General features: G+C 43.1%; 1 protein-coding gene across 1 annotated transcript in view; it reads left to right on the forward strand.

The window, feature by feature from the left end:
- The window catches only part of SUPT16H (SPT16 homolog, facilitates chromatin remodeling subunit), a 47,159-nt gene that overhangs the window by 17,962 nt on the left and 3,497 nt on the right, over positions 1 to 25,700 (forward strand). The window contains 8 exon segments of the mRNA XM_071732723.1: positions 2,490 to 2,608; positions 5,306 to 5,431; positions 12,330 to 12,442; positions 17,986 to 18,061; positions 20,075 to 20,201; positions 20,204 to 20,243; positions 24,925 to 24,950; positions 24,953 to 25,053. Of these exon segments, the coding sequence (XP_071588824.1) occupies positions 2,490 to 2,608; positions 5,306 to 5,431; positions 12,330 to 12,442; positions 17,986 to 18,061; positions 20,075 to 20,201; positions 20,204 to 20,243; positions 24,925 to 24,950; positions 24,953 to 25,053 (728 nt within the window).

Genomic DNA, 25,700 nt, shown 5'->3' on the forward strand with positions numbered 1-25,700 from the left:
AACAAACTTGATTTTTTTTTCGATTTTTTCCCTTTCTTTCTTTTTCTCTCTTTTTTCTCGGATTTTTTTCGGGTTTTTTTTGTTCCTCCGGGTTTTTGGAATTTTCTTATTTTATTTTTTCCCTTTTCCTCTCCTCCCAGCTTTCCATTTTACCTCAGTTCGTGTCAACAAACTTGGGTTTTTTTGGTTTTTTTTTCTTTCTTCCTTTTTCTTTCTTTTATTTCTCTTTTTTTTTTGTTTTTTTTCTTCCTTGAGGTTTTTTTTGTTTCCTTATTTTATTTTTTTCCTTTTCCTCTCCCCCCGCGTTTCCATTTTACCTCAGTTCATGTCAACAAACTTGATTTTTTTTTTAATTTTTTCCCTTTCTTTCTTTTTCTTTTTTTTTTCTCGGATTTTTTTCGGGTTTTTTTTCTTCCTCCGGGTTTTTGGAATTTTCTTATTTCCTTTTTTTCCTTTTCCTCTCCTCCCACGTTTCCATTTTACCTCAGTTCATGTCGACAAACTTGGGTTTTTTAGGTTTTTTTTTGTTTTCTTTCCTTTTCTTTCTTTTATTCTTATTTTTTTTTAGGTTTTTTTTCTTCCTTGAGGTTTTCTTTGTTTTCTTATTTTATTTTTTTCCTTTTCCTCTCCTCCCGCGTTTCCATTTTACCACAGTTCGTGTCAACAAACTTGATTTTTTTTGTTTTTTTTTTCCTTTCTTTCTTTTTCTTTCTTTTGTTTTTCTTTTTTTTTAGGTTTTTTTTCTTCCTTGAAGTTTTTTTCCTTTTCTTATTTTATTTTTTTCCTTTTCCTCTCCCCCCGCGTTTCCATTTTACCTCAGTTCGTGTCAACAAACTTGATTTTTTTTTTAATTTTTTCCCTTTCTTTCTTTTTCTTTTTTTTTTCTCGGATTTTTTTCGGGTTTTTTTTCTTCCTCCGGGTTTTTGGAATTTTCTTATTTCCTTTTTTTCCTTTTCCTCTCCTCCCACGTTTCCATTTTACCTCAGTTCGTGTCAACAAACTTGATTTTTTTTATTATTTTTTTCCTTTCTTTCTTTTTCTTTCTTTTTCTTTTGATTTCTTTTTTTTAATTTTTTATTTCTTTAGTTTTTTTTTGTTTCCTTATTTTATTTTTTTCCTTTTCCTCTCCTCCCACGTTTCCATTTTACCTCAGTTCGTGTCAACAAACTTGATTTTTTTTATTATTTTTTTCCTTTCTTTCTTTTTCTTTCTTTGATTTCTCTTTTTTTTTCGGTTTTTTTTCTTCCTTCAGGTTTTTTTCCTTTTCTTATTTTATTTTTTTCCTTTTCCTCTCCCCCCAGCTTCCCTTTTTACCTCAGTTCGTGTCAACAAACCTGCTTTTTTTTTTCATTTTTTCCCTTTCTTTCTTTTTCTTTTTTTTTTCTCGGATTTTTTTCGGGTTTTTTTTGTTCCTCCGGGTTTTTTGAATTTTCTTATTTCCCTTTTTTCCTTTTCCTCTCCTCCCAGCTTTCCATTTTACCTCAGTTCGTGTCAACAAATTTGATTTTTTTTTTGGTTTTTTTTTTCCTTTCTTTCTTTTTCTTTCTTTTTCTTTTGATTTCTTTCTTTTTCTTTAGATTTCTTTTTTAAATTTTTTTATTTCTTTAGTTATTTTTTGTTTCCTTATTTTATTTTTTTCCTTTTCCTCTCCCCCCACGTTTCCATTTTACCTCAGTTCGTGTCAACAAACTTGATTTTTTTTATTATTTTTTTCCTTTCTTTCCTTTTCTTTCTTTGATTTCTCTTTTTTTTTCGTTTTTTTTTCTTCCTTCAGGTTTTTTTTGTTTCCTTATTTTATTTTTTTCCTTTTCCTCTCCCCCCAGCTTCCCTTTTTACCTCAGTTCGTGTCAACAAACTTGATTTTTTTTATTATTTTTTCCCTTTCTTTCTTTTTCTCTCTTTCTTCTCGGATTTTTTTCGGGTTTTTTTTGTTCCTCCGGGTTTTTTGAATTTTCTTATTTTATTTTTTCCCTTTTCCTCTCCTCCCAGCTTTCCATTTTACCTCAGTTCATGGTGACAAACTTGATTTTTTTTGTTTTTTTTTTGCTTTCTTTCCTTTTCTTTCTTTTATTCTTTTTTTTTTTTTTTAGGTTTTTTTTCTTCCTTGAGGTTCTCTTCCTTTTCTTATTTTATTTTTTTCCTTTTCCTCTCCTCCCAGCTTTCCATTTTACCTCAGTTCGTGTCAACAAACTTGGGTTCTTTAGATTTTTTTTTGTTTTCTTTCCTTTTCTTTCTTTTATTCTTTTTTTTTTTTAGTTTTTTTTCTTCCTTCAGGTTTTTTTTGTTTTCTTATTTTATTTTTTTCCTTTTCCTCTCCTCCCACATTTCCATTTTACCTCAGTTCATGTCAACAAATTCGATTTTTTTTGGCTTTTTTCTCCTTTCTTTCTTTTTCTTTTTTTTTTCTCGGATTTTTTTCAGGTTTTTTTTGTTCCTCCGGGTTTTTGGAATTTTCTTATTTCCTTTTTTCCCTTTTCCTCTCCTCCCAGGCTTCCGTTTCACCTCGGTTCGTGGGGACAAAGTTGACATCCTGTACAACAACATCAAGCACGCTCTCTTCCAGCCCTGTGACGGGGAAATGATCATCGTCCTCCACTTCCACCTCAAGGTACCCCAAAACCACCCAAATTCCACCAAAACGCCCCAAAATTTCCAACATTTCTCCCAAAATTCCCAACCTTTCCCCCACACTTTATTTTTCCAAATTTTGAACCTTTAAAACCCCCAAAAACGGCGAAAATCGATGAAATTTTCCACCGTTTTCTCCAAAATTTTCTGAAATTTCAAAATTTTCAAACCAAAAATTTAAAATTTTCCTCCAATTTTTCAAAATTACAAAACCCCCAAAAATTAAAAAAAATTGGAGCAAATCCTGAGAATTTTCTCCCAAATTTCCGTTTTCAAATTCAGTTTCAAAACCTAAAAAAATTCTGAAAATTTAAGAAACTTTTGAGAATTTTCATCCAAATTTTTATCAAAATTTTTTTTTTTCAAACTTTTTTCAAAATTTAAAAAAAAAAAACCCAAAAATGGATGAAAATTGATGAAATTTTTTGTTTCTTTTAATTTCTCCAGAATTTTCCTCCAAAATTTTAAATTTCTCTCCAGAATTTTTCCAACTTTCGTCTCCAAATTTTTTCCTCAAACTTTTTTAATTTTTCCAAAATTTTCCTCCAAAATTTTTTTCTGTAATTTTTCAAAATTTCTTTTCCAAATTTTTTCCTCAAGGTTTTTTTAATTTTTCCAAAATTTTCCTCCAAATTTTTTTTCAAAATTTTCCAAACTTTTTCCACATTTTTCCTCAAAATTTTTTTAAATCCTCCCAAATTTTCCTCCAAAATTTTTAATTTCTTTCCAAAATTTTTCGTAACTTCCACATTTTTCCCTCAAAATTTTTTTAATTCCTCCAAACTTTTCCTCCAAAATTTTTTCCAAACTTTTCAAACTTTCCAAATTTTTTCCTCAAAATTTCTTTTAATTCCTCAGAAATTTTCCTCCAAAATTTTGAATTTTTTTCCAAAATTTTCCAAGCTTTTTCCAAATTTTTTCCTCAAAACTTTTTTCATTTCTCTGAACTTTTCCTCCAAAATTTTTTTCAAAATTTCCCAAAGTTTTTCCAACTTTTTCCCTCAAAATTTCTTTTCTTTCCTCCAAAATATTTTCCAAACTTTTCAAACTCTCCGAATTTTTCCCTCAAAATTTTAATTCCTCCAAAATTTTCCTCCAAAATTTTTTTCTAAAACTTTACACTTTTTCCAAATTTTTTCCTCAAAATTTTTCTACTTTCTCTAAAGTTTTCCTCCAAAATTTTAAAATTTTTTCCAAAATTTTTCGTAACTTTTTTTGAAATTTTTCAATATTTAATTTCTCCAAATTTTTTCTCCAAAATCTCTTCCAAAACTTCTCACTTTTTCCAGATTTTTTCCTCAAAATTTCTTTGAATTTTTTCAGTTTTCCTCTAAAATTTTGAGGTTTTTTCCAAGATTTTTTCCAAATTTTTTCCTCAAAAGTTTTTTAATTCCTCCAAAATTTTCCTCAAAAATTTTGAATTTTTTCCCAAAATTTAAGATTTTTCCAAATTTTTTCCTCAAAACTTCTTCAATTTCTCCAAAATTTTCCTCCAAAATTTTTTCCAAAACTTTTCAAACTTTTTCCAACTTTTTCCCTCAAAACCTTTTTAATTCCTCCAAAATTTTCCTCCAAATCTTTTTCCAAAACTTTTCACTTTTTCCAAATTTTTTCCTCAAATTTTTTTTAATTCCTCCAAAATTTTGAATTTTTTTCCAAAATTTTTTAAGATTTTTCCAGCTTTTTCCCTCAAAACTTTTTTAATTCCTCCAAAATTTTCCTCCAAAATTTGAAATTTTTTTCCAAAATTTTTCTTAATTTTTTCCACATTTTTCCCTCAAAATTTTTTCATTTCTCCAAAATTTTCCTTCAAAATTTTTTTCCAAAACTTTTCATTTTCCAAATTTTTCCTCAGAATTTTTTAATTCCTCCAAAATTTTCCTTTGAAATTTTGAATTTTTCCCAAAATTTTTTAAGATTTTTCCAAATTTTTTCCTCAAAATTTCTTTAAATTCCTCCAAAATCTTCCTCCAAAATTTTGAATTTTTTCCCCAAATTTAAGATTTTTTCAAATTTTTTCCTCAAAATTTTAATTCCTCCAAAATTTTCCTCCAAAATCTTCCTCCAAAATTTTGAATTTTTTCCCAAAATTTTTTAAGATTTTTCCAAATTTTTCCCTCAAAACTTTTTCAATTTCTCCAAACGTTTCCTCCAAAATTTTTTCCAAACTTTCCAGATTTTTTCCTCAAGTTTTTTAATTCCTCCAAAATCTTGAATTTTTTTCCAAAATTTTCTAAGATTTTTTTTCCAAATTTTTTTCCTCAAAATTTTAATTCCTCCAAAATTTTCCTCCAAAATTTTCCTCCAAAATTTTCCTTCAAAATTTTCCTCCAAAATTTGAAATTTTTTTCCAAAAATTTTTCTTAATTTTTTCCACATTTTTCCCTCAAAATTTTTTTCATTTCCCTGACCTTTTCCTCCAAAATTTTTCTCCAAAACTTTTCCACATTTTCCTCAAAATTTTTTAACCCCTCTAAAATCCTCCAAAATTCCAAATTTTCCCCAAAACTTTAAAAAATTCCCACTTTTTTTTTCCCAAAATCCCCAAACCCCCCCCAAACCCCTCAAACCCCCGGGATTTTTCCCCAAAACCTTTTCCCCCCCCTTTTTTTCCCCTTTTCCCAAAATTCCTGTTTTTTTTTTTTCCCAGAATTCCCATTTTTTTTTTTTTTCCCAGAATGCCATCATGTTCGGGAAGAAGCGCCACACGGACGTCCAGTTCTACACCGAGGTGGGGGAGATCACCACGGACCTGGGGAAGCACCAGCACATGCACGACCGCGACGACCTCTACGCCGAGCAGGTGGGCAACCAAAGGCCTCTTCTGGGCCACCAAACCCCCCCCGGGGCCACCGGGAGGTCCCCGGGGCCATAAAAACCTTCTTGAGGTCCATAAGTTTCTTTTCAAGTCCAGAAAAAAATTTCAAGGCCCATGAGAAGGGTTTTAGGAGCATGAGAAGTTCTTGAGGTGCCACCAGAAGCTCCTGAGATGCCACCAGGACCTCTTTGAGGACCAAAAACCCCACTTTGAGCTCCATAAATTTTATTCTGAGGTCCATAAATTTCTTTTTGAGCTCCATAAAATTTTTTTCAGGTCCATGAGAAGGTCCTGAGGACCATGAGAAGTTCTTGAAGGCCACCAGAAGCTTCTGAGATGCTCCCAGAAGCTCCTTGAGGTCCTCCAGAGGTTCTTGAGCTTCATAAATTTTATTTTGAGCTCCATAAATTTCTTTTGGGCTCCATAAAATTTTTTTTAGGTCAGTGAGAAGGTCTTGAGGTCCACCAAAAGTTTTTGAGGGCCACCAGAAGCTCCTGAGATGCCTCCAGGACCTCTTTGAGCTCCTCCAGAGGTTCTTGAGCTCCATAAATTTCTTCTTGAGGTCCATAAATTTCTTTTTGAGCTCCATAAAATTTTTTTGAGGTCCATGAGAAGGTCCTGAGGAGCATGAGAAGGTTTGGAGGGCCACCAGAAGCTCTTGAGATGCCACCAGGACCTCTTTGAGGCCCTCCAGAGGTTCTTGAGCTCCATAAATTTCTTTTTGAGGTCCATAAATTTTTTTTTGAGAACCTTGAGAAGGTCCTAAAATCCTTCAGAAATTTTTGAGGGCCACCAGAAGCTCCTGAGATGCTCCCAGAAGCTCTCTGAGGCCCTCCAGAGGTTCTTGAGCTCCATAAAAACCTTCTTGAGGTCCATAAATTTCTTTTGAGCTCCATAGAATTTTTTTGAGGTCCATGAGAAGGTCCTGAGGTCCTTCAGAACTTCTTGAGGGCCACCAGAACCTCTTGAGATGCCACCAGGAGGTCCCCGGGGCCATAAAAACCTTCTTGAGGTCCATAAGTTTCTTTTCAAGTCCAGAAAATTTTTTTTAGGTCCATGAGAAGGTCCTAAAATCCTTCAGAAATTTTTGAGGTGCCACCAGAAGCTCCTGAGATGCTCCCAGAAGCTCTCTGAGGTCCTCCAGAGGTTCTTGAGCTCCATAAATTTCTTCTTGAGGTCCATAAATTTCTTCTTCAAGTCCATAAAATTTTTTTGAGGACCTTGAGAAGGTCCTGAGGTCCTTCAAAAATCTTTGAGGGCCACCAGAACCTCTTGAGATGCCACCAGGAGGTCCCCGGGGCCATAAAAACCTTCTTGAGGTCCATAAATTTCTTTTCAAGTCCATAGAATTTTTTTGAGGTCCATGAGAAGGTCCTGAGGAGCATGAGAAGTTCTTGAGGGCCACCAGAAGCTCCTGAGATGGCTCCTGAACCTCTTTGAGCTCCTCCAGAGGTTCTTGAGCTCCATAAATTTCTTCTTCAGGTCCATAAAGACCTTTTTGAGGCCCATGAGAAGCTCCTGAGGTCCTTCAGAAATTTTTGAGGTCCTTCAGAACCTCTTGAGATGCCACCAGGAGGTCCCCGGGGCCATAAAAACCTTCTTGAGGTCCATAAATTTCTTTTGAGCTCCATAAAACTTTTTTGAGGTCCATGAGAAGCTCCTGAGGACCATGAGAAGTTCTTGAGGTCCACCAGAAGCTCCTGAGATGCCTCCAGGACCTCTTTGAGGACCAAAAAACCCACTTTGAGCTCCATAAATTTTATCTTGAGCTCCATAAGTTTCTTCTGGAGGTCCCTGGGCACCTCTGGAGGTCTCCAGGAGGTCCTGAGATCCACCAAAAAGTTTTTGAGGGCCACCAGAAGCTCCTGAGATGCCACCAGGACCTCTTTGAGGCCCTCCAGAGGTTCTTGAGCTCCATAAATTTCTTCTTGAGGTCCATAAATTTCTTTTGAGCTCCATAAAATTTTTTTGGAGGCCTCCAGGAGGTCCTGAGGTCCTTCAGAAATTTTTGAGGTCCACCAGAAGCTCCTGAGATGCCACCAGGAGGTCCCCGGGGCCATAAAAACCTTCTTGAGGTCCATAAATTTCTTTTCAAGTCCAGAAAAAAATTTCAAGGCCCATGAGAAGGGTTTTAGGAGCTTGAGAAGGTTTTGAGGGCCACCAGAAGCTCCTGAGATGCCTCCAGGACCTCTCTGAGGTCCTCCAGAGGTTCTTGAGCTCCATAAATTTCTTCTTGAGGTCCATAAATTTCTTTTCGAGTCCAAAAAAAAATTTTTTGTGGCCTTCAAAAGGTCCTGAGGACCATGAGAAGTTCTTGAGGGCCACCAGAAGCTCCTGAGATGCCACCAGGACCTCTTTGAGCTTCATAAATTTCATTTTGAGCTCCATAAATTTCTTTTGAGCTCCATAAAAATTTTTTTAGGTCCATGAGAAGGTCCTAAAATCCTTCAGAAATTTTTGAGGGCCACCAGAAGCTCCTGAGATGCTCCCAGGACCTCTTTGAGCTCCTCCAGAGGTTCTGGAGCTCCATAAATTTCTTCTTGAGGTCCATAAAGACCTTTTTGAGGTCCATGAGAAGCTCCTGAGGTCCTTCAAAAATTTTTGAGGTCCACCAGAAGCTCCTGAGATGCCTCCAGGACCTCTTTGAGGTCCTCCAGAGGTTCTTGAGCTCCATAAATTTGATCTTGAGCTCCATAAATTTCTTTTTGAGGTCCACAAGTTTCTCCTGGAGGTTCCTGGAGGTCTCCAGAAGCTCCTGAGATGCCACCAGAACCTCTTTGAGATCCTCCAGAGGTTCTTGAGCTCCATAAATTTGATCTTGAGCTCCATAAATTTCTTTTTGAGGTCCAGAAGTTTCTTCTGGAGGTCCCTGGGCACCTCTGGAGGCCTCCAGGAGGTCCTGAGGTCCTTCAGAACTTCTTGAGGTCCTTCAGAACCTCTTGAGATGCCACCAGGACCTCTTTGAGGACCAAAAAACCCACTTTGAGCTCCATAAATTTCTTTTTGAGGTCCAGAAGTTTCTCCTGGAGGTTCCTGGAGGTCTCCAGAAGGTCCTGAGATGCCTCCAGAACCTCTTGAGATGCCTCCAGAACCTCTTTGAGCTCCTCCAGAGGTTCTGGAGCTCCATAAATTTCTTCTCGAGGTCCATAAATTTCTTCTGGAGGTCCCTGGGCACCTCTGGAGGCCTCAAGGAGGTCCTGAGATCCACCAAAAAGTTTTTGAGGGCCACCAGAAGCTCCTGAGATGCCTCCAGAAGCTCTTTGAGGCCCTCCAGAGGTTCTTGAGCTCCATAAATTTCTTTTTGAGCTCCATAAGTTTCTCCTGGAGGTTCCTGGAGGTCTCCAGAAGCTCCTGAGATGCCTCCAGAACCTCTTGAGATGCCTCCAGAACCTCTTTGAGGTCCTCCAGAGGTTCTTGAGCTCCATAAATTTGTTTTTGAGGTCCATAAATTTCTTCTGGAGGTCCCTGGGCACCTCTGGAGGTCTCCAGGAGGTCCTGAGGTCCTTCAGAACTTCTTGAGGTTCTTCAAAACTTCTTGAGATGCCTCCAGGACCTCTTTAAGGTCCAAAAAACCCACTTTGAGCTCCATAAATTTGATCTTGAGCTCCATAAATTTCTTTTTGAGGTCCAGAAGTTTCTCCTGGAGGTTCCTGGAGGTCTCCAGAACCTCTTGAGATGCCTCCAGAACCTCTTTGAGATCCTCCAGAGGTTCTTGAGCTCCATAAATTTCTTCTGGAGCTCCATAAATTTCTTCTTGAGGTCCATAAGTTTCTCCTGGAGGTCCCTGGGCACCTCTGGAGGCCTCCAGGAGGTCCTGAGGTCCTTCAGAACTTCTTGAGGTTCTTCAAAACTTCTTGAGATGCCCCCAGGACCTCTTTGAGGACCAAAAAACCCACTTTGAGCTCCATAAATTTGATCTTGAGGTCCATAAGTTTCTTCTGGAGGTCCCTGGAGGTCTCCAGAAGCTCCTGAGATGCCTCCAGAACCTCTTTGAGCTCCTCCAGAGCTTCTTGAGCTCCATAAATTTCTTCTGGAGCTCCATAAATTTCTTCTCGAGGTCCATAAGTTTCTTCTGGAGGTCCCTGGGCACCTCTGGAGGTCTCCAGGAGGTCCTGAGATCCACCAAAAACTTTTTGAGGTCCACCAGAAGCTCCTGAGATGCCTCCAGAACCTCTTTGAGGTCCTCCAGAGGTTCTGGAGCTCCATAAATTTCTTTTTGAGGTCCAGAAGTTTCTCCTGGAGGTTCCTGGAGGTCTCCAGAAGCTCCTGAGGTGCCACCAGAACCTCTTGAGATGCCTCCAGAACCTCTTTGAGCTCCTCCAGAGGTTCTTGAGCTCCATAAATTTTATCTTGAGCTCCATAAATTTCTTCTGGAGGTCCCTGGGCACCTCTGGAGGCCTCCAGAAGGTCCTGAGATCCACCAAAAAATTTTTGAGGGCCACCAGAAGCTCCTGAGATGCTCCCAGAACCTCTTTGAGGTCCTCCAGAGGTTCTTGAGCTCCATAAATTTCTTCTTCAGGTCCATAAAGACCTTTTTGAGGTCCATGAGAAGGTCCTGAGGTCCTTCAAAAATTTTTGAGGGCCACCAGAACCTCCTGAGATGCCTCCAGAACCTCTTTGAGGTCCTCCAGAGGTTCTTGAGCTCCATAAATTTCTTTTTGAGGTCCATAAATTTTTTTTTGAGAACCTTGAGAAGGTCCTGAGGTCCTTCAAAAATCTTTGAGGGCCACCAGAACCTCCTGAGATGCCTCCAGAACCTCTTTGAGGTCCTCCAGAGGTTCTTGAGCTCCATAAATTTCTTCTGGAGCTCCATAAATTTCTTCTTCAGGTCCACAAGTTTCTCCTGGAGGTTCCTGGAGGTCTCCAGAAGCTCCTGAGATGCCACCAGAACCTCTTTGAGATCCTCCAGAGGTTCTTGAGCTCCATAAATTTGATCTTGAGCTCCATAAATTTCTTTTTGAGGTCCAGAAGTTTCTTCTGGAGGTCCCTGGGCACCTCTGGAGGCCTCCAGGAGGTCCTGAGGTCCTTCAGAACTTCTTGAGGTCCTTCAGAACCTCTTGAGATGCCACCAGGACCTCTTTGAGGACCAAAAAACCCACTTTGAGCTCCATAAATTTCTTTTTGAGGTCCAGAAGTTTCTCCTGGAGGTTCCTGGAGGTCTCCAGAAGGTCCTGAGATGCCTCCAGAACCTCTTGAGATGCCTCCAGAACCTCTTTGAGCTCCTCCAGAGGTTCTGGAGCTCCATAAATTTCTTCTCGAGGTCCATAAATTTCTTCTGGAGGTCCCTGGGCACCTCTGGAGGCCTCAAGGAGGTCCTGAGATCCACCAAAAAGTTTTTGAGGGCCACCAGAAGCTCCTGAGATGCCTCCAGAAGCTCTTTGAGGCCCTCCAGAGGTTCTTGAGCTCCATAAATTTCTTTTTGAGCTCCATAAGTTTCTCCTGGAGGTTCCTGGAGGTCTCCAGAAGCTCCTGAGATGCCTCCAGAACCTCTTGAGATGCCTCCAGAACCTCTTTGAGGTCCTCCAGAGGTTCTTGAGCTCCATAAATTTGTTTTTGAGGTCCATAAATTTCTTCTGGAGGTCCCTGGGCACCTCTGGAGGTCTCCAGGAGGTCCTGAGGTCCTTCAGAACTTCTTGAGGTTCTTCAAAACTTCTTGAGATGCCTCCAGGACCTCTTTAAGGTCCAAAAAACCCACTTTGAGCTCCATAAATTTGATCTTGAGCTCCATAAATTTCTTTTTGAGGTCCAGAAGTTTCTCCTGGAGGTTCCTGGAGGTCTCCAGAACCTCTTGAGATGCCTCCAGAACCTCTTTGAGATCCTCCAGAGGTTCTTGAGCTCCATAAATTTCTTCTGGAGCTCCATAAATTTCTTCTTGAGGTCCATAAGTTTCTCCTGGAGGTCCCTGGGCACCTCTGGAGGCCTCCAGGAGGTCCTGAGGTCCTTCAGAACTTCTTGAGGTTCTTCAAAACTTCTTGAGATGCCCCCAGGACCTCTTTGAGGACCAAAAAACCCACTTTGAGCTCCATAAATTTGATCTTGAGGTCCATAAGTTTCTTCTGGAGGTCCCTGGAGGTCTCCAGAAGCTCCTGAGATGCCTCCAGAACCTCTTTGAGCTCCTCCAGAGCTTCTTGAGCTCCATAAATTTCTTCTGGAGCTCCATAAATTTCTTCTCGAGGTCCATAAGTTTCTTCTGGAGGTCCCTGGGCACCTCTGGAGGTCTCCAGGAGGTCCTGAGATCCACCAAAAACTTTTTGAGGTCCACCAGAAGCTCCTGAGATGCCTCCAGAACCTCTTTGAGGTCCTCCAGAGGTTCTGGAGCTCCATAAATTTCTTTTTGAGGTCCAGAAGTTTCTCCTGGAGGTTCCTGGAGGTCTCCAGAAGCTCCTGAGGTGCCACCAGAACCTCTTGAGATGCCTCCAGAACCTCTTTGAGCTCCTCCAGAGGTTCTTGAGCTCCATAAATTTTATCTTGAGCTCCATAACTTTTTTCTGGAGGTCCCTGGGCACCTCTGGAGGCCTCAAGGAGGTCCTGAGATCCACCAAAAAAATTTTGAGGTCCACCAGAAGCTCTTGAGATGCCATCAGGAGGTCCCCGGGGCCATAAAAACCTTCTTGAGGTCCATAAATTTCTTTTCAAGTCCATAAAATTTTTTTTAGGTCCATGAGAAGGTCCTAAAATCCTTCAGAAATTTTTGAGGTGCCACCAGAAGCTCCTGAGATGCCACCAGAACCTCTTTGAGCTCCTCCAGAGGTTCTTGAGCTCCATAAATTTCTTCTGGAGCTCCATAAATTTCTTTTTGAGGTCCAGAAGTTTCTTCTGGAGGTCCCTGGGCACCTCTGGAGGTCTCCAGGAGGTCCTGAGGACCTTTCCTTCCCCCCCCCAGATGGAGAGGGAGATGAGGCACAAGCTGAAGACGGCGTTCAAGAACTTCATCGAGAAGGTGGAGGCCCTGACCAAGGAGGAGCTGGAGTTCGAGGTCCCCTTCCGGGAGTTGGGGTGAGCGGGGGGGATGGGACCTCCAGGAGGCATCTCAGGAGCTTCCTGGAGGGATCTTCTGGGGGTTTTTTGGGGGGTTTTGGGGGTTTTTGGAGGTTTTATGGGGTCTTCTTGAGGTTCTTGAGGTGTCCTCGAGGTTTTTTTGGGGTTCTTTGAGGTTCTTTGGGGTCTCCTTGAGGTGTTTTGGGGTCTCCTCAAGGTTCTTGAGGTCCCCTCAAGGTTTTTTTTGGGTTTCTTGAGGTTCTTGGGGTCTCCTGGAGGTTTTTTTGGGGTTCCTGGAGGTTCTTTGGGTTCTTCTCGAGGTGTTTTGGGGTCTTCTTGAGGTTCTTGAGGTCTCCTCGAGGTTTTTTTTGGGTTCTTTGAGGTATTTTAGGGTCTTCTTGAGGTTCTTGAGGTGTCCTCAAGGTTCTTTTGGGGTTCTTTGAGGTTCTTTGAGGTCTCCTTGAGGTATTTTGGGGTCTCCTCAAGGTTCTTGAGGTGTCCTTGAGGTTCTTCTGGGGTTTCTTGGGGTTCTTTGGGGTCTCCTTGAGGTTCCCTGGGTTCTTCTCAAGGTGTTTTGGGGTCTCCTCAAGGTTTTTTGTGGTTTCTTGAGGTTCTTGAGGTCTCCTTGAGGTTTTTTTGGGTTCTTTGAGGTATTTTGGGGTCTCCTCAAGGTTCTTGAGGTGTCCTCAAGGTTTTTTTGGGGTTCCTGAAGGTTCTTTGGGGTCTTCTTGAGGTTCTTTGGGTTCTTCACAAGGTTCTTGAAGTCTCCTCAAGGTTTTTTTTGGGTTCTTTGAGGTATTTTGGGGTCTTCTTGAGGTATTTTGGGGTCTCCTCAAGGTTCTTGAGATCTCCTCGAGGTTTTTTTGGGGTTCCTTGAGGTTCTTTGGGGTCTCCTGGAGGTTTTTTTGGGTTCTTTGAGGTCTTTTGGGGTCTTCTTGAGGTTCTTGAGGTCTCCTGAAGGTTCTTTTGGGGTTTCTTGGGGTTCTTTGGGGTCTTCTTGAGGTTCTTTAGGTTCTTCTTGAGGTGTTTTGGGGTCTCCTCAAGGTTCTTGAGGTGTCCTCAAGTTTTTTTGGGTTTCTTGAGGTTCTTGGGGGTCTCCTGGAGGTTTCTTTGGGGTTCTTTGAGGTATTTTGGGGTCTCCTCAAGGTTCTTGAGGTCTCCTCAAGGTTTCTTTGGGGTTTTTTGAGGTTCTTGGGGTCTCCTCGAGGTTTTTTGGGGTTTCTTGAGGTTTTTTGGGGTCTTCTTGAGGTTCTTGAGGTCTCCTTGAGGTTTTTTTGGGGTCTTCTCAAGATTCTTGAGGTCTCTGCGAGGTTTTTTTTGGGTTCTTTGAGGTGTTTTGGGGTCTTCTTGAAGTTCTTGAGGTCTCCTTGAGGTTCTTTGGGTTCTTCTCGAGGTGTTTTGGGGTCTCCTCAAGGTTCTTGAGGTGTCCTCGAGGTTTTTTTGGGGTTCTTTGAGTTCTTTGGGGTCTTCTTGAGGTTCCTTGGGTTCTTCTCGAGGTTTTTTGGGGTCTCCTCGAGGTTCTTTGAGGTGCTTTGGGGTCTTCTTGAGGTCCTTGAGGTCTCCTCAAGGTTTTTTTGGAGTTCCTGAAGGTTCTTTGGGGTCTTCTTGAGGTTCTTTGGGTTCTTCTCAAGGTTTTTTGAGTTCTTTGAGGTTCTTTGAGGTCCCCTTGAGGTTTTTTTGGGTTCTTTGAGGTATTTTGGGGTCTTCTTGAGGTTCTTGAGGTCTCCTCAAGGTTTTTTTGGAGTTCCTGAAGGTTCTTTGGGGTCTTCTTGAAGTTCCTTGGGTTCTTCTCAAGGTTTTTTGGGGTCTTCTCAAGGTTCTTGAGGTCCCCTCAAGGTTTTTTTGGGGTTCTTTGAGGTGTTTTGGGGTCTTCTTGAAGTTCTTGAGGTCTCCTCAAGGTTTTTTGGGGTTTTTTGGGGTTTTTTGGGGTCTCCTCAAGGTTCTCGAGGTCCCCTCAAGGTTTTTTTGGGGTTCTTTGAGGTTCTTTGAGGTCTCCTTGAGGTTTTTTTTGGGTTCTTTGAGGTATTTTGGGGTCTTCTTGAGGTTCTTGAGATCTCCTCAAGGTTCTTTTGGGGTTTTTTGGGGTTCTTTGGGGTCTTCTTGAAGTTCTTTGGGTTCCTCTCAAGGTTTTTTGGGTTCTTTGAGGTTCTTTGAGGTCTCCTCGAGGTTTTTTTGGGGTTCCTTGAGGTTCCTTGGGTTCTTCTTGAGGTTCTTTGAGGTCCCCTCAAGGTTTTTTTGGGGTTCTTTGAGGTTCTTTGAGGTTTTTTTAGGGTTCTTGAGGTGTTTTGGGGTCTTCTTGAAGTTCTTGAGGTGTCCTCAAGGTTCTTTTGGGGTTTCTTGGGGTTCTTTGGGGTCTCCTTGAGGCTCCTTGGGTTCTTCTCAAGGTTCTTTTGGGGTTCTTTGAGGTTCTTTGAGGTCTCCTTGAGGTTTTTTTGGGTTCTTTGAGGTATTTTGGGGTCTTCTTGAGGTTCTCGAGGTCCCCTCAAGGTTTTTTTGGGGTTCCTTGAGGTTCCTTGGGTTCTTCTTGAGGTTCTTGAGGTCTCCTCGAGGTTTTTTGGGGTTTCTTGAGGTTTCTTTGGAGTTTCTTGAGGTGTTTTGGGGTCTCCTCAAGGTTCTTGAGGTCCCCTCAAGGTTTTTTTGGGGTTTCTTGAGGTTTTTTTGGGGTTCCTTGAGGTCTTTTGGGGTCTTCTTGAGGTTCTTGAGGTGTCGTCAAGGTTCTTTTGGGGTTTCTTGGGGTTCTTTGAGGTCTCCTTGAGGTTTTTTTGGAGTTCCTGGAGGTTCTTTGGGGTCTTCTTGAGGTTCCTTGGGTTCTTCTCAAGGTTTTTTGGGGTCTTCTTGAGGTTCTTGAGGTCTCCTTGAGGTTTTTTTGGGTTCTTTGAGGTCTTTTGGGGTCTCCTCAAGGTTCTTGAGGTCCCCTCAAGGTTTTTTTGGGTTTCTTGAGGTTCTTCGGGGTCTTCTTGAGGTTCCTTGGGTTCTTCTCAAGGTTTTTTGGGGTCTCCTCGAGGTTCTTGAGGTCTTTTGGGGTCTTCTTGAAGCTCTTGAGGTCTCCTCGAGGTTTTTTTTGGGTTCTTTGAGGTATTTTGGGGTCTTCTTGAGGTTCTTGAGATCTTCTCAAGGTTTTTTTGGGGTTCCTTGAGGTTCTTTGAGGTCTCCTCAAGGTTCTTGAGGTCCCCTCAAGGTTTTTTTGGGGTTCTTTGAGGTTCTTTGGGGTCTCCTTGAGGTTCCTTGGGTTCTTCTCAAGGTTTTTTGGGGTCTTCTTGAGGTTCTTGAGGTCCCCTCAAGGTTTTTTTGGGGTTCCTTGAGGTTCCTTGGGTTCTTCTTGAGGTTCTTGAGGTCTCCTCAAGGTTTTTTTGGGGTTCTTTGAGGTTCTTTGGGGTCTTCTTGAGGTTTTTTTGGGTTCTTTGAGGTCTTTTGGGGTCTTCTCAAGGTTCTTGAGATCTTCTCAAGGTTTTTTTGGGGTTTCTTGGGGTTCTTTGGGGTCTTCTTGAGGTTCCTTGGGTTCTTCTCAAGGTTTTTTGGGGTTTCTTGAGGTTTCTTTGGAGTTTCTTGAGGTGTTTTCGGGTCTCATTGAAGTTCTTGAGGTCTCCTCAAGGTTTTTTGGGGTCTTTTGAGGTTTTTTGGGGTTTTCTTGAGGTTTTTTTGGAGTTTCTTGAGGTTTTTTGGGGTCTTCTCAAGGTTCTCGAGGTCTCCTGAAGGTTCTTTTGGGGTTTCTTGAGGTGTTTTGGGGTCTTCTTGAGGTTCTTGAAGTCTCCTCAAGGTTCTTTTGGGGTTTCTTGAGGTTCTTTGGGGTCTTCTTGAGGTTCCTTGGGTTCTTCTTGAGGTTTTTTGGGGTCTTCTTGAGGTTCTTGAGGTCTCCTCAAGGTTTTTTTGGGTTCTTTGAGGTATTTTGGGGTCTTCTTGAAGTTCTTGAGGTCTCCTTGAGGTTCTTTGGGTTCTTCTCAAGGTTTTTTGGGGTCTTCTTGAGGTTCTTGAAGTCTCCTCAAGGTTCTTTTGGGGTTTCTTGAGGTTCTTTGGGGTCTTCTTGAAGTTCCTTGGGTTCTTCTTGAGGTGTTTTGGGGTTTCCTCAAGGTTCTTGAGGTGTCCTTGAGGTTTTTTTGGGTTCTTTGAGGTATTTTGGGGTCTCCTCAAGGTTCTTGAGGTCTCCTCGAGGTTTTTTTGGAGTTCCTGAAGGTTCTTTGGGGTCTTCTTGAAGTTCTTTAGGTTCCTCTCAAGGCTTTTTGGGGTCTCCTCAAGGTTCTTGAGGTGTCCTCAAGGTTTTTTTGGGGTTTCTTGGGGTTCTTCGGGGTCTTCTTGAAGTTCTTTGGGTTCTTCTCAAGTTTTTTGGGGTTTCCTCGAAGTTCTTGAGGTATTTTGGGGTCTTCTTGAGGTCCTTGAGGTGTCCTCAAGGTTCTTTTGGGGTTTCTTGGGGTTCTTCGGGGTCTTCTTGAGGTTCCTTGGGTTCTTCTCGAGGTTTTTTGGGGTCTCCTCAAGGTTCTTGAGGTCTCCTCGAGGTTTTTTTTTTGGTTCTTTGAGGTGTTTTGGGGTCTTCTTGAGGTTCTTAAGGTGTCCTCAAGGTTCTTTTGGGGTTCTTCGAGGTTCTTTGGGGTCTTCTTGAGGTTCCTTGGGTTCTTCTTGAGGTGTTTTGGGGTCTTCTCAAGGTTCTCGAAGTCCCCTCAAGGTTTTTTTGGGTTTCTTGAGGTTCTTTGAGGTCTCCTTGAGGTTTTTTTGGGGTTTCTTGAGGTGTTTTGGGGTCTTCTTGAAGTTCTTGAGGTCTCCTTGAGGTTCTTTGGGTTCTTCTCGAGGTGTTTTGGGGTCTCCTCAAGGTTCTCGAGGTCTCCTCAAGGTTTTTTTGGGTTTCTTGAGGTTCTTTGGGGTCTCCTGGAGGTTCCTTGGGTTCTTCTCAAGGTTTTTTTGGGGTTTCTTGAGGTATTTTGGGGTCTCCTTGAGGTTTTTTGGGGTTCTTTGAGGTATTTTGGGGTCTCCTCAAGGTTCTTGAGGTGTCCTGAAGGTTTTTTTGGGGTTCTTTGAGGTTCTTTGAGGTCTCCTTGAGGTTTTTTGGGGTTCCTTGAGGTGTTTTGGGGTCTCCTCAAGGTTCTTGAGATCTCCTCGAGGTTTTTTTGGGTTCTTTGAGGTTCTTGAGGTCTCCTTGAGGTTTTTTGGGGTTCCTTGAGGTCTTTTGGGGTCTCCTCAAGGTTCTCGAGGTCTCCTCGAGGTTTTTTTGGGGTTCTTTGAGGTTCTTTGGGGTCTCCTCAAGGTTCTTGAGATCTCCTCGAGGTTTTTTTGGGTTCTTTGAGGTTCTTTGGGGTCTCCTTGAGGTTTTTTTGGGTTCTTTGAGGTCTTTTGGGGTCTCCTCAAGGTTCTCGAGGTCTCCTCAAGGTTTTTTGGGGTTCTTTGAGGTTCTTTGGGGTCTCCTGGAGGTTCTTGAGGTCTCCTCGAGGTTTTTTTGGGGTTTCTTGGGGTTCTTTGGGGTCTTCTTGAGGTTCCTTGGGTTCTTCTGAGGTTTTTTGGGGTCTCCTCGAGGTTCTCGAGGTCTCCTCAAGGTTTTTTGGGGTCTCCTCATGGGTTTTTGGGTTTCTGGGCAGGTTCAACGGGGCCCCGTACCGCAGCACTTGTCTTCTCCAACCAACCAGCAGCGCCTTGGTCAACTGCACCGAGTGGGTAAGTCCAGGCCTGGGGCCTTCCCAGGATCCTTTGGGGCCACCAGGGACCTTCTGGGGCCACCAGGGACCTTCTGGGGCCACCAGGGACCTTCTGGGGCCACCAGGAACCTTCTGGGGCCACCAAGGACCTTCTGGGGCCACCAAGATCTTGGAGCTTCTCCAACTCTTGGACCTTCTCAAGGCCTTCTGGGGCCACCAGGGACCTTCTGGGGCCACCAAGGACCTTCTGGGGCCACCAGGAACCTTCTGGGGCCACCAGGGACCTTCTGGGGCCACCAGGAACCTTCTGGGGCCACCAAGGACCTTCTGGGGCCACCAAGGAGCTTCTGGGGCCACCAAGGAGCTTCTGGGGCCACCAGGAACCTTCTGGGGCCACCAAGGACCTTCTGGGGCCACCAAGGAGCTTCTGGGGCTACCAAGAACCTTCTGGGGCCACCAAGAACCTTCTGGGGCCACCAAGGACCTTCTGGGGCCACCAGGGACCTTCTGGGGCCACCAGGAACCTTCTGGGGCCACCAAGAACCTTCTGGGGCCACCAAGGAACCTTCTGGGGCCACCAAGGAACCTTCTGGGGCCACCAAGGACCTTCTGGGGCCACCAAGGAGCTTCTGGGGCCACCAAGGAGCTTCTGGGGCCACCAGGGACCTTCTGGGGCCACCAAGGACCTTCTGGGGCCACCAGGGACCTTCTGGGGCCACCAAGGAGCTTCTGGGGCCACCAAGAACCTTCTGGGGCCACCAAGGAGCTTCTGGGGCCACCAAGGACCCTTCTGGGGCCACCAAGGAGCTTCTGGGGCCACCAAGAACCTTCTGGGGCCACCAAGGAGCTTCTGGGGCCACCAAGGACCTTCTGGGGCCTCCAAGAACCTTCTGGGGCCACCAAGGACCTTCTGGGGCCACCAAGGAGGTTCTGGGGCCACCAAGGACCTTCTGGGGCCACCAGGGACCTTCTGGGGCCACCAGGGACCTTCTGGGGCCACCAAGGAGCTTCTGGGGCCACCAAGGAGCTTCTGGGGCCTCCAAGGAGCTTCTGGGGCCACCAAGAACCTTCTGGGGCCACCAAGGAGCTTCTGGGGCCACCAAGAACCTTCTGGGGCCACCAAGGAGCTTCTGGGGCCACCAAGGAGCTTCTGGGGCCACCAAGAACCTTCTGGGGCCACCAAGGAGCCTTCTGGGGCCACCAAGGAGCTTCTGGGGCCACCAAGAACCTTCTGGGGCCACCAAGGAGCCTTCTGGGGCCACCAAGGAACCTTCTGGGGCCACCAAGGAGGTCTCAGGAGCTTCTCAACCTCTTCCAACATCTCCAGAACTTTTGGTGGCCCCAAAATTTTTGGATTTTTCTCCAACTTTTGGACCTTTTGGGGCCTTCAAGAAGTTCTGGGAGGTTCCTCAGGTCTTGAAACTTCTCCAGAACTTCTAAAAACCCAAAATTTTGGACTTTTCTCCAAGTTTTGAACCTTCTCAAGAAGTTCTGAGGTTCCTCAGGTCCTGAAACATCTCCAGAACTTCCAAAAACCAAAAAATTTTGGAGCATTTCCAGGTTCTTGGAGGTTCTTGAGAGGTTTTGAGGTTCCTCAGGTCTTGAAACATCTCCAGAACTTCAGAAAACCCCAAAAATTTGGACTTTTCTCCAACTTTTGGACCTTCTCAAGAAGTTCTGAGGTTCCTCAGGTCTTGAAACTTCTCCAGAACTTCAGAAACCACCAAAATTTTGGACTTTTCTCCAACTTTTGGACCTTCTCAAGAGGTTCTGAGGTTCTTCAGGTCCTGAAACATCTCCAGAACTTCCAGAACCACCAAAATCTTGGAGCTTCTCCAGGTTCTTGGAGGTTCTTGAGAAGTTTTGAGGTTCCTCAGGTCCTGAAACATCTCCAGAACTTCCAGAACCCCCCAAATCTTGGATTTTCTCCAACTTTTGGACCTCTTGGGGCCTCCAGAAGTTCCGGGGGAGCTTCTCCAGCTCCAGAACTTTTGGTGGGCTCCATAATTTGGTTTTTTTGGTGTCTCCTCAGCCTCCGTTCGTGGTCACCTTGGACGAGGTGGAGCTGATCCACTTCGAGAGGGTCCAGTTCCACCTGAAGAACTTCGACATGGTCATTGTCTACAAGGACTACAGCAAGAAGGTCACCATGATCAACGCCATCCCGTCGCCTCCTTGGACCCAATCAAGGAGTGGTTGAAGTAAGGACCCGGCCCGGCCCCCGCGGGACCTCCCAGGATCTCCAGAAGATCCAAAAAACCCCAAAATTTGGGAGGTTTTCCAAGTTCTTGGAGGTTCTGGAGAAGTTTTGAGGTTCCTCAGGTCTTGAAACATCTCCAGAACTTCAGAAAACCAAAAAACTTTGGAGTTTTTCCAAGTTTTGGACCTTCTGGGACCTTCAAAAATTTTGGGGAGGTTCCTCAGGTCTTGAAACTTCTCCAGAACTTCAGAAAACCCCAAAATTTTGGAGTTTTTCCAAGTTCTTGGAGGTTCTTGAGAAGTTCTGAGGTTCCTCAGGTCCTGAAACTTCTCCAGAACTTCTGAAAACCCCAAAATTTGGGAGTTTTTCCAGGTTCTTGGAGGTTCTGGAGAAGTTTTGGGGCCTTCAAGGACTTGGGGAGGTTCCTCAGGTCTTGAAACTTCTCCAGAACTTCAGAAACCACCAAAATCTTGGAGTTTTTCCAGGTTCTTGGAGGTTCTTGAGAAGTTTTGGGGTCTTCAAGGACTTGGGGAGGTTCCTCAGGTCTTGAAACTTCTCCAGAACTTCTGAAAACCCCAAAATCTTGGAGTTTTTCCAGGTTCTTGGAGGTTCTTGAGAAGTTTTGAGGTTCCTCAGGTCTTGAAACTTCTCCAGAACTTCCAAAACCCCCAAAATCTTGGATTTTCTCCAACTTTTGGACCTTCTCAAGAGGTTCTGAGGTTCTTCAGGTCTTGAAACTTCTCCAGAACTTCTGAAAACCCCAAAATTTTGGAGTTTTTCCAGGTTCTTGGAGGTTCTTGAGAAGTTTTGGGGCCTTCAAGAACTTGGGGAGGTTCCTCAGGTCTTGAAACTTCTCCAGAAGTTCAAAAAACCCCAAAATTTTGGATTTTCTCCAACTTTTGGACCTTCTCAAGAGGTTCTGAGGTTCCTCAGGTCTGGAAACTTCTCCAGAACTTCCAAAAACCCCAAAATTTTGGAGGTTTTCCAAGTTCTTGGAGGTTCTTGAGAGGTTTTGAGGTTCCTCAGATCTTGAAACATCTCCAGAACTTCTAAAAACCCAAAATTTTTGGAGTTTTTCCAAGTTTTGGACCTTCTGGGGCCTTCAAGAATTTTGGGGAGGTTCCTCAGGTCTTGAAACTTCTCCAGAACTTCTAAAAACCCCAAAATTTTGGATTTTTTCCAGGTTCTTGGAGGTTCTTGAGAAGTTTTGGGGCCTTCAAGAACTTGGGGAGGTTCCTCAGGTCTTGAAACATCTCCAGAACTTCCAAAAACCCCAAAATTTTGGAGTTTTTCCAAGTTCTTGGAGGTTCTTGAGAAGTTTTGAGGTTCCTCAAGTCTTGAAACATCTCCAGAACTTCAGAAAACCCCAAAATCTTGGATTTTCTCCAACTTTTGGACCTTCTCAAGAGGTTCTGAGGTTCTTCAGGTCTTGAAACATCTCCAGAACTTCCAAAAACCCCAAATTTTGGAGTTTTTCCAGGTTCTTGGAGGTTCTTGAGAAGTTTTGGGGTCTTCAAGGACTTGGGGAGGTTCCTCAGGTCCTGAAACATCTCCAGAACTTCAGAAAACCCCAAAATCTTGGATTTTCTCCAACTTTTGGACCTTCTCAAGAGGTTCTGAGGTTCTTCAGGTCTTGAAACATCTCCAGAACTTCCAGAACCACCAAAATTTTGGAGTTTTTCCAAGTTCTTGGAGGTTCTTGAGAAGTTTTGGGGTCTTCAAGGACTTGGGGAGGTTCCTCAGGTCCTGAAACATCTCCAGAACTTCTAAAAACCAAAAAATTTTGGAGTTTTTCCAAGTTTTTTGAGGTTCTTGAGAAGTTTTGGGGTCTTCAAGAACTTGGGGAGGTTCCTCAGGTCTTGAAACTTCTCCAGAACCTCCAAAAACCCCAAAATTTTGGAGTTTTTCCAAGTTCTTGGAGGTTCTTGAGAAGTTTTGGGGTCTTCAAGGACTTTGGGAGGTTCCTCAGGTCCTGAAACTTCTCCAGAACTTCCAAAAACCCCAAAATCTTGGAGTTTTTCCAGGTTCTTGGAGGTTCTGGAGAAGTTTTGAGGTTCCTCAGGTCTTGAAACATCTCCAGAACTTCAAAACCCCCAAAATCTTGGAATTTTTCCAACTTTTGGACCTTCTCAAGAGGTTCTGAGGTTCTTCAGGTCTTGAAACATCTCCAGAACTTCAGAAACCACCAAAATCTTGGAGTTTTTCCAGGTTCTTGGAGGTTCTTGAGAAGTTTTGGGGTCTTCAAGAACTTGGGGAGGTTCCTCAGGTCTTGAAACATCTCCAGAAGTTCAAAAAACCCCAAAATTTTGGAGTTTTCAGAAGTTTTTGGAGGTTCTTGAGAAGTTTTGAGGTTCCTCAGGTCTTGAAACTTCTCCAGAACTTCCAAAAACCCCAAAATTTTGGAGTTTTTCCAGGTTTTTGGAGGTTCTTGAGAGGTTTTGGGGTCTTCAAGGACTTGGGGAGGTTCCTCAGGTCTTGAAACATCTCCAGAACTTCTAAAAACCCCAAAATCTTGGATTTTCTCCAACTTTTGGACCTTCTCAAGAGGTTCTGAGGTTCCTCAGGTCTTGAAACATCTCCAGAACTTCCAAAAACCAAAAATTTTTGGAGTTTTTCCAAGTTCTTGGAGGTTCTTGAGAAGTTTTGGGGCCTTCAAGAACTTGGGGAGGTTCCTCAGGTCTTGAAACTTCTCCAGAACTTCCAAAAACCCCAAAATCTTGGATTTTCTCCAACTTTTGGACCTTCTCAAGAAGTTCTGAGGTTCTTCAGGTCTTGAAACATCTCCAGAACCTCCAAAAATCCCAAAATTTTGGAGTTTTTCCAGGTTCTTGGAGGTTCTTGAGAAGTTTTGAGGTTCCTCAGGTCTTGAAACATCTCCAGAACTTCAGAAAACCCAAAATCTTGGAATTTTTCCAACTTTTGGACCTTCTCAAGAGGTTCTGAGGTTCTTCAGGTCTTGAAACATCTCCAGAACTTCTAAAAACCAAAAAATTTTGGAGTTTTTCCAGGTTCTTGGAGGTTCTTGAGAAGTTTTGGGGCCTTCAAGAATTTTGGGGAGGTTCCTCAGGTCTTGAAACTTCTCCAGAACTTCCAAAAACCCCAAAATCTTGGATTTTCTCCAACTTTTGGACCTTCTCAAGAGGTTCTGAGGTTCCTCAGGTCTTGAAACTTCTCCAGAACTTCAGAAACCCCAAAATTTTGGAGCTTTCAGAAGTTCTTGGAGGTTCTTGAGAAGTTTTGGGGTCTTCAAGGACTTGGGGAGGTTCCTCAGGTCTTGAAACATCTCCAGAAGTTCCAAAAACCCCAAAATTTTGGAGTTTTTCCAAGTTCTTGGAGGTTCTTGAGAAGTTTTGGGGTCTTCAAGGACTTGGGGAGGTTCCTGAGGTCTTGAAAAATCTCCAGAACTTCCAGAACCACCAAAATTTTGGAGTTTTTCCCGGTTCTTGGAGGTTCTTGAGAAGTTTTGGGGTCTTCAAGAACTTGGGGAGGTTCCTCAGGTCTTGAAACTTCTCCAGAACCTCTAAAAACCCCAAAACTTTGGACTTTTTCCAGGTTCTTGGAGGTTCTTGAGAGGCTTTGAGGTTCCTCAGGTCTTGAAACTTCTCCAGAACTTCTGAAAACCCCAAAATCTTGGATTTTCTCCAACTTTTGGACCTTCTCAAGAGGTTCTGAGGTTCCTCAGGTCTTGAAACATCTCCAGAACTTCCAAAAACCCCAAAATCTTGGAGTTTTTCCAGGTTCTTGGAGGTTCTTGAGAAGTTTTGGGGCCTTCAAGAACTTGGGGAGGTTCCTCAGGTCTTGAAACATCTCCAGAACTTCCAAAAAACCCAAAATTTTGGAGTTTTTCCAAGTTCTTGGAGGTTCTTGAGAGGTTTTGGGGCCTTCAAGGACTTGGGGAGGTTCCTCAGGTCTTGAAACTTCTCCAGAAGTTCAAAAAACCCAAAATTTTGGAGTTTTTCCAGGTTCTTGGAGGTTCTTGAGAAGTTTTGAGGTTCCTCAAGTCTTGAAACTTCTCCAGAACTTCCAAAAACCCCAAAATCTTGGAATTTTTCCAACTTTTGGACCTTCTCAAGAGGTTCTGAGGTTCTTCAGGTCTTGAAACTTCTCCAGAACTTCCAGAACCACCAAAATTTTGGAGTTTTTCCAGGTTCTTGGAGGTTCTTGAGAAGTTTTGAGGTTCCTCAGGTCTTGAAACATCTCCAGAACTTCCAAAAACCCCAAAATCTTGGACTTTTTCCAGGTTCTTGGAGGTTCTTGAGAAGTTTTGGGGCCTTCAAGGACTTGGGGAGGTTCCTCAGGTCCTGAAACTTCTCCAGAACTTCCAAAAACCCCAAAATCTTGGAGTTTTTCCAGGTTCTTGGAGGTTCTTGAGAAGTTTTGAGGTTCCTCAGGTCTTGAAACTTCTCCAGAACTTCCAAAAACCCCAAAATCTTGGAATTTTTCCAACTTTTGGACCTTCTCAAGAGGTTCTGAGGTTCTTCAGGTCTTGAATCTTCTCCAGAACTTCAGAAACCACCAAAATTTTGGAGTTTTTCCAGGTTCTTGGAGGTTCTTGAGAAGTTTTGAGGTTCCTCAGGTCCTGAAACACCTCCAGAACTTCCAAAAACCCCAAAATCTTGGATTTTCTCCAACTTTTGGACCTTCTCGAGGTTTTTTTGGGGTTTTTGGGGTTTTTTTTCCAGTTCCTGTGACCTCAAATACACGGAGGGCGTCAATCCCTCAACTGGACCAAGATCATGAAGACGATCGTCGACGACCCCGAAGGCTTCTTCGAGCAAGGGGGTTGGTCCTTCCTGGAGCCCGAGGGAGAGGTAGCACCCAGCACCCTTTTTGGGGTCAAATCCGGGGATTTTGGGGTTTTTTTCCCTTTTAATTTTCTTAATTTTGGGGTTTTTTTGGGTTTTTTCACCTTTTCGCGTCCCGTTTTTGGAGTTTTTTTCCCATTTTTTGACCCATTTTGGGGGGGTTTTGGGTCCATTTTGGGTTTTTTGGGTCTTCCTCAAATTTTTGGGGTAATTTCGGGGGATTTTGGGTTTTTTTCCCTTTTAATTTTCTTAATTTTGGGGTTTTTTGGGTTTTTCACCGTTTCGCGTCCCATTTTTGCATTTTTTTTAGTTCCTTTCACCATTTTTTGACCCATTTTGGGGGGTTTTGGGTCCATTTTGGGGTTTTTGGATCTTCCTCAAATTTTTGGGGTCATTTCCGGGGATTTTGGGGTTTTTCTCCCCTTTCATTTTCTTAATTTCGGGGTTTTTTGGGTTTTTTCACCGTTTCGCGTCGCGTTTTTTGGGTTTTTTGAGTTCCTTTCACCGTTTTTTGACCCAATTTTTGGGAGTTTTGGGTCCACTTTGAGGTGTTTGGGTCCCCCTCAAATTTTTGGGGTCATTTTGAGGGATTTTGGGGTTTTTCTCCCTTTAATTTTCTTAATTTTGGGGTTTTTTGGGTTTTTTCACCGTTT

Source organism: Heliangelus exortis, unplaced genomic scaffold (genome assembly GCF_036169615.1).
Source record: "Heliangelus exortis unplaced genomic scaffold, bHelExo1.hap1 Scaffold_69, whole genome shotgun sequence".
NCBI lineage: Eukaryota > Metazoa > Chordata > Aves > Apodiformes > Trochilidae > Heliangelus > Heliangelus exortis.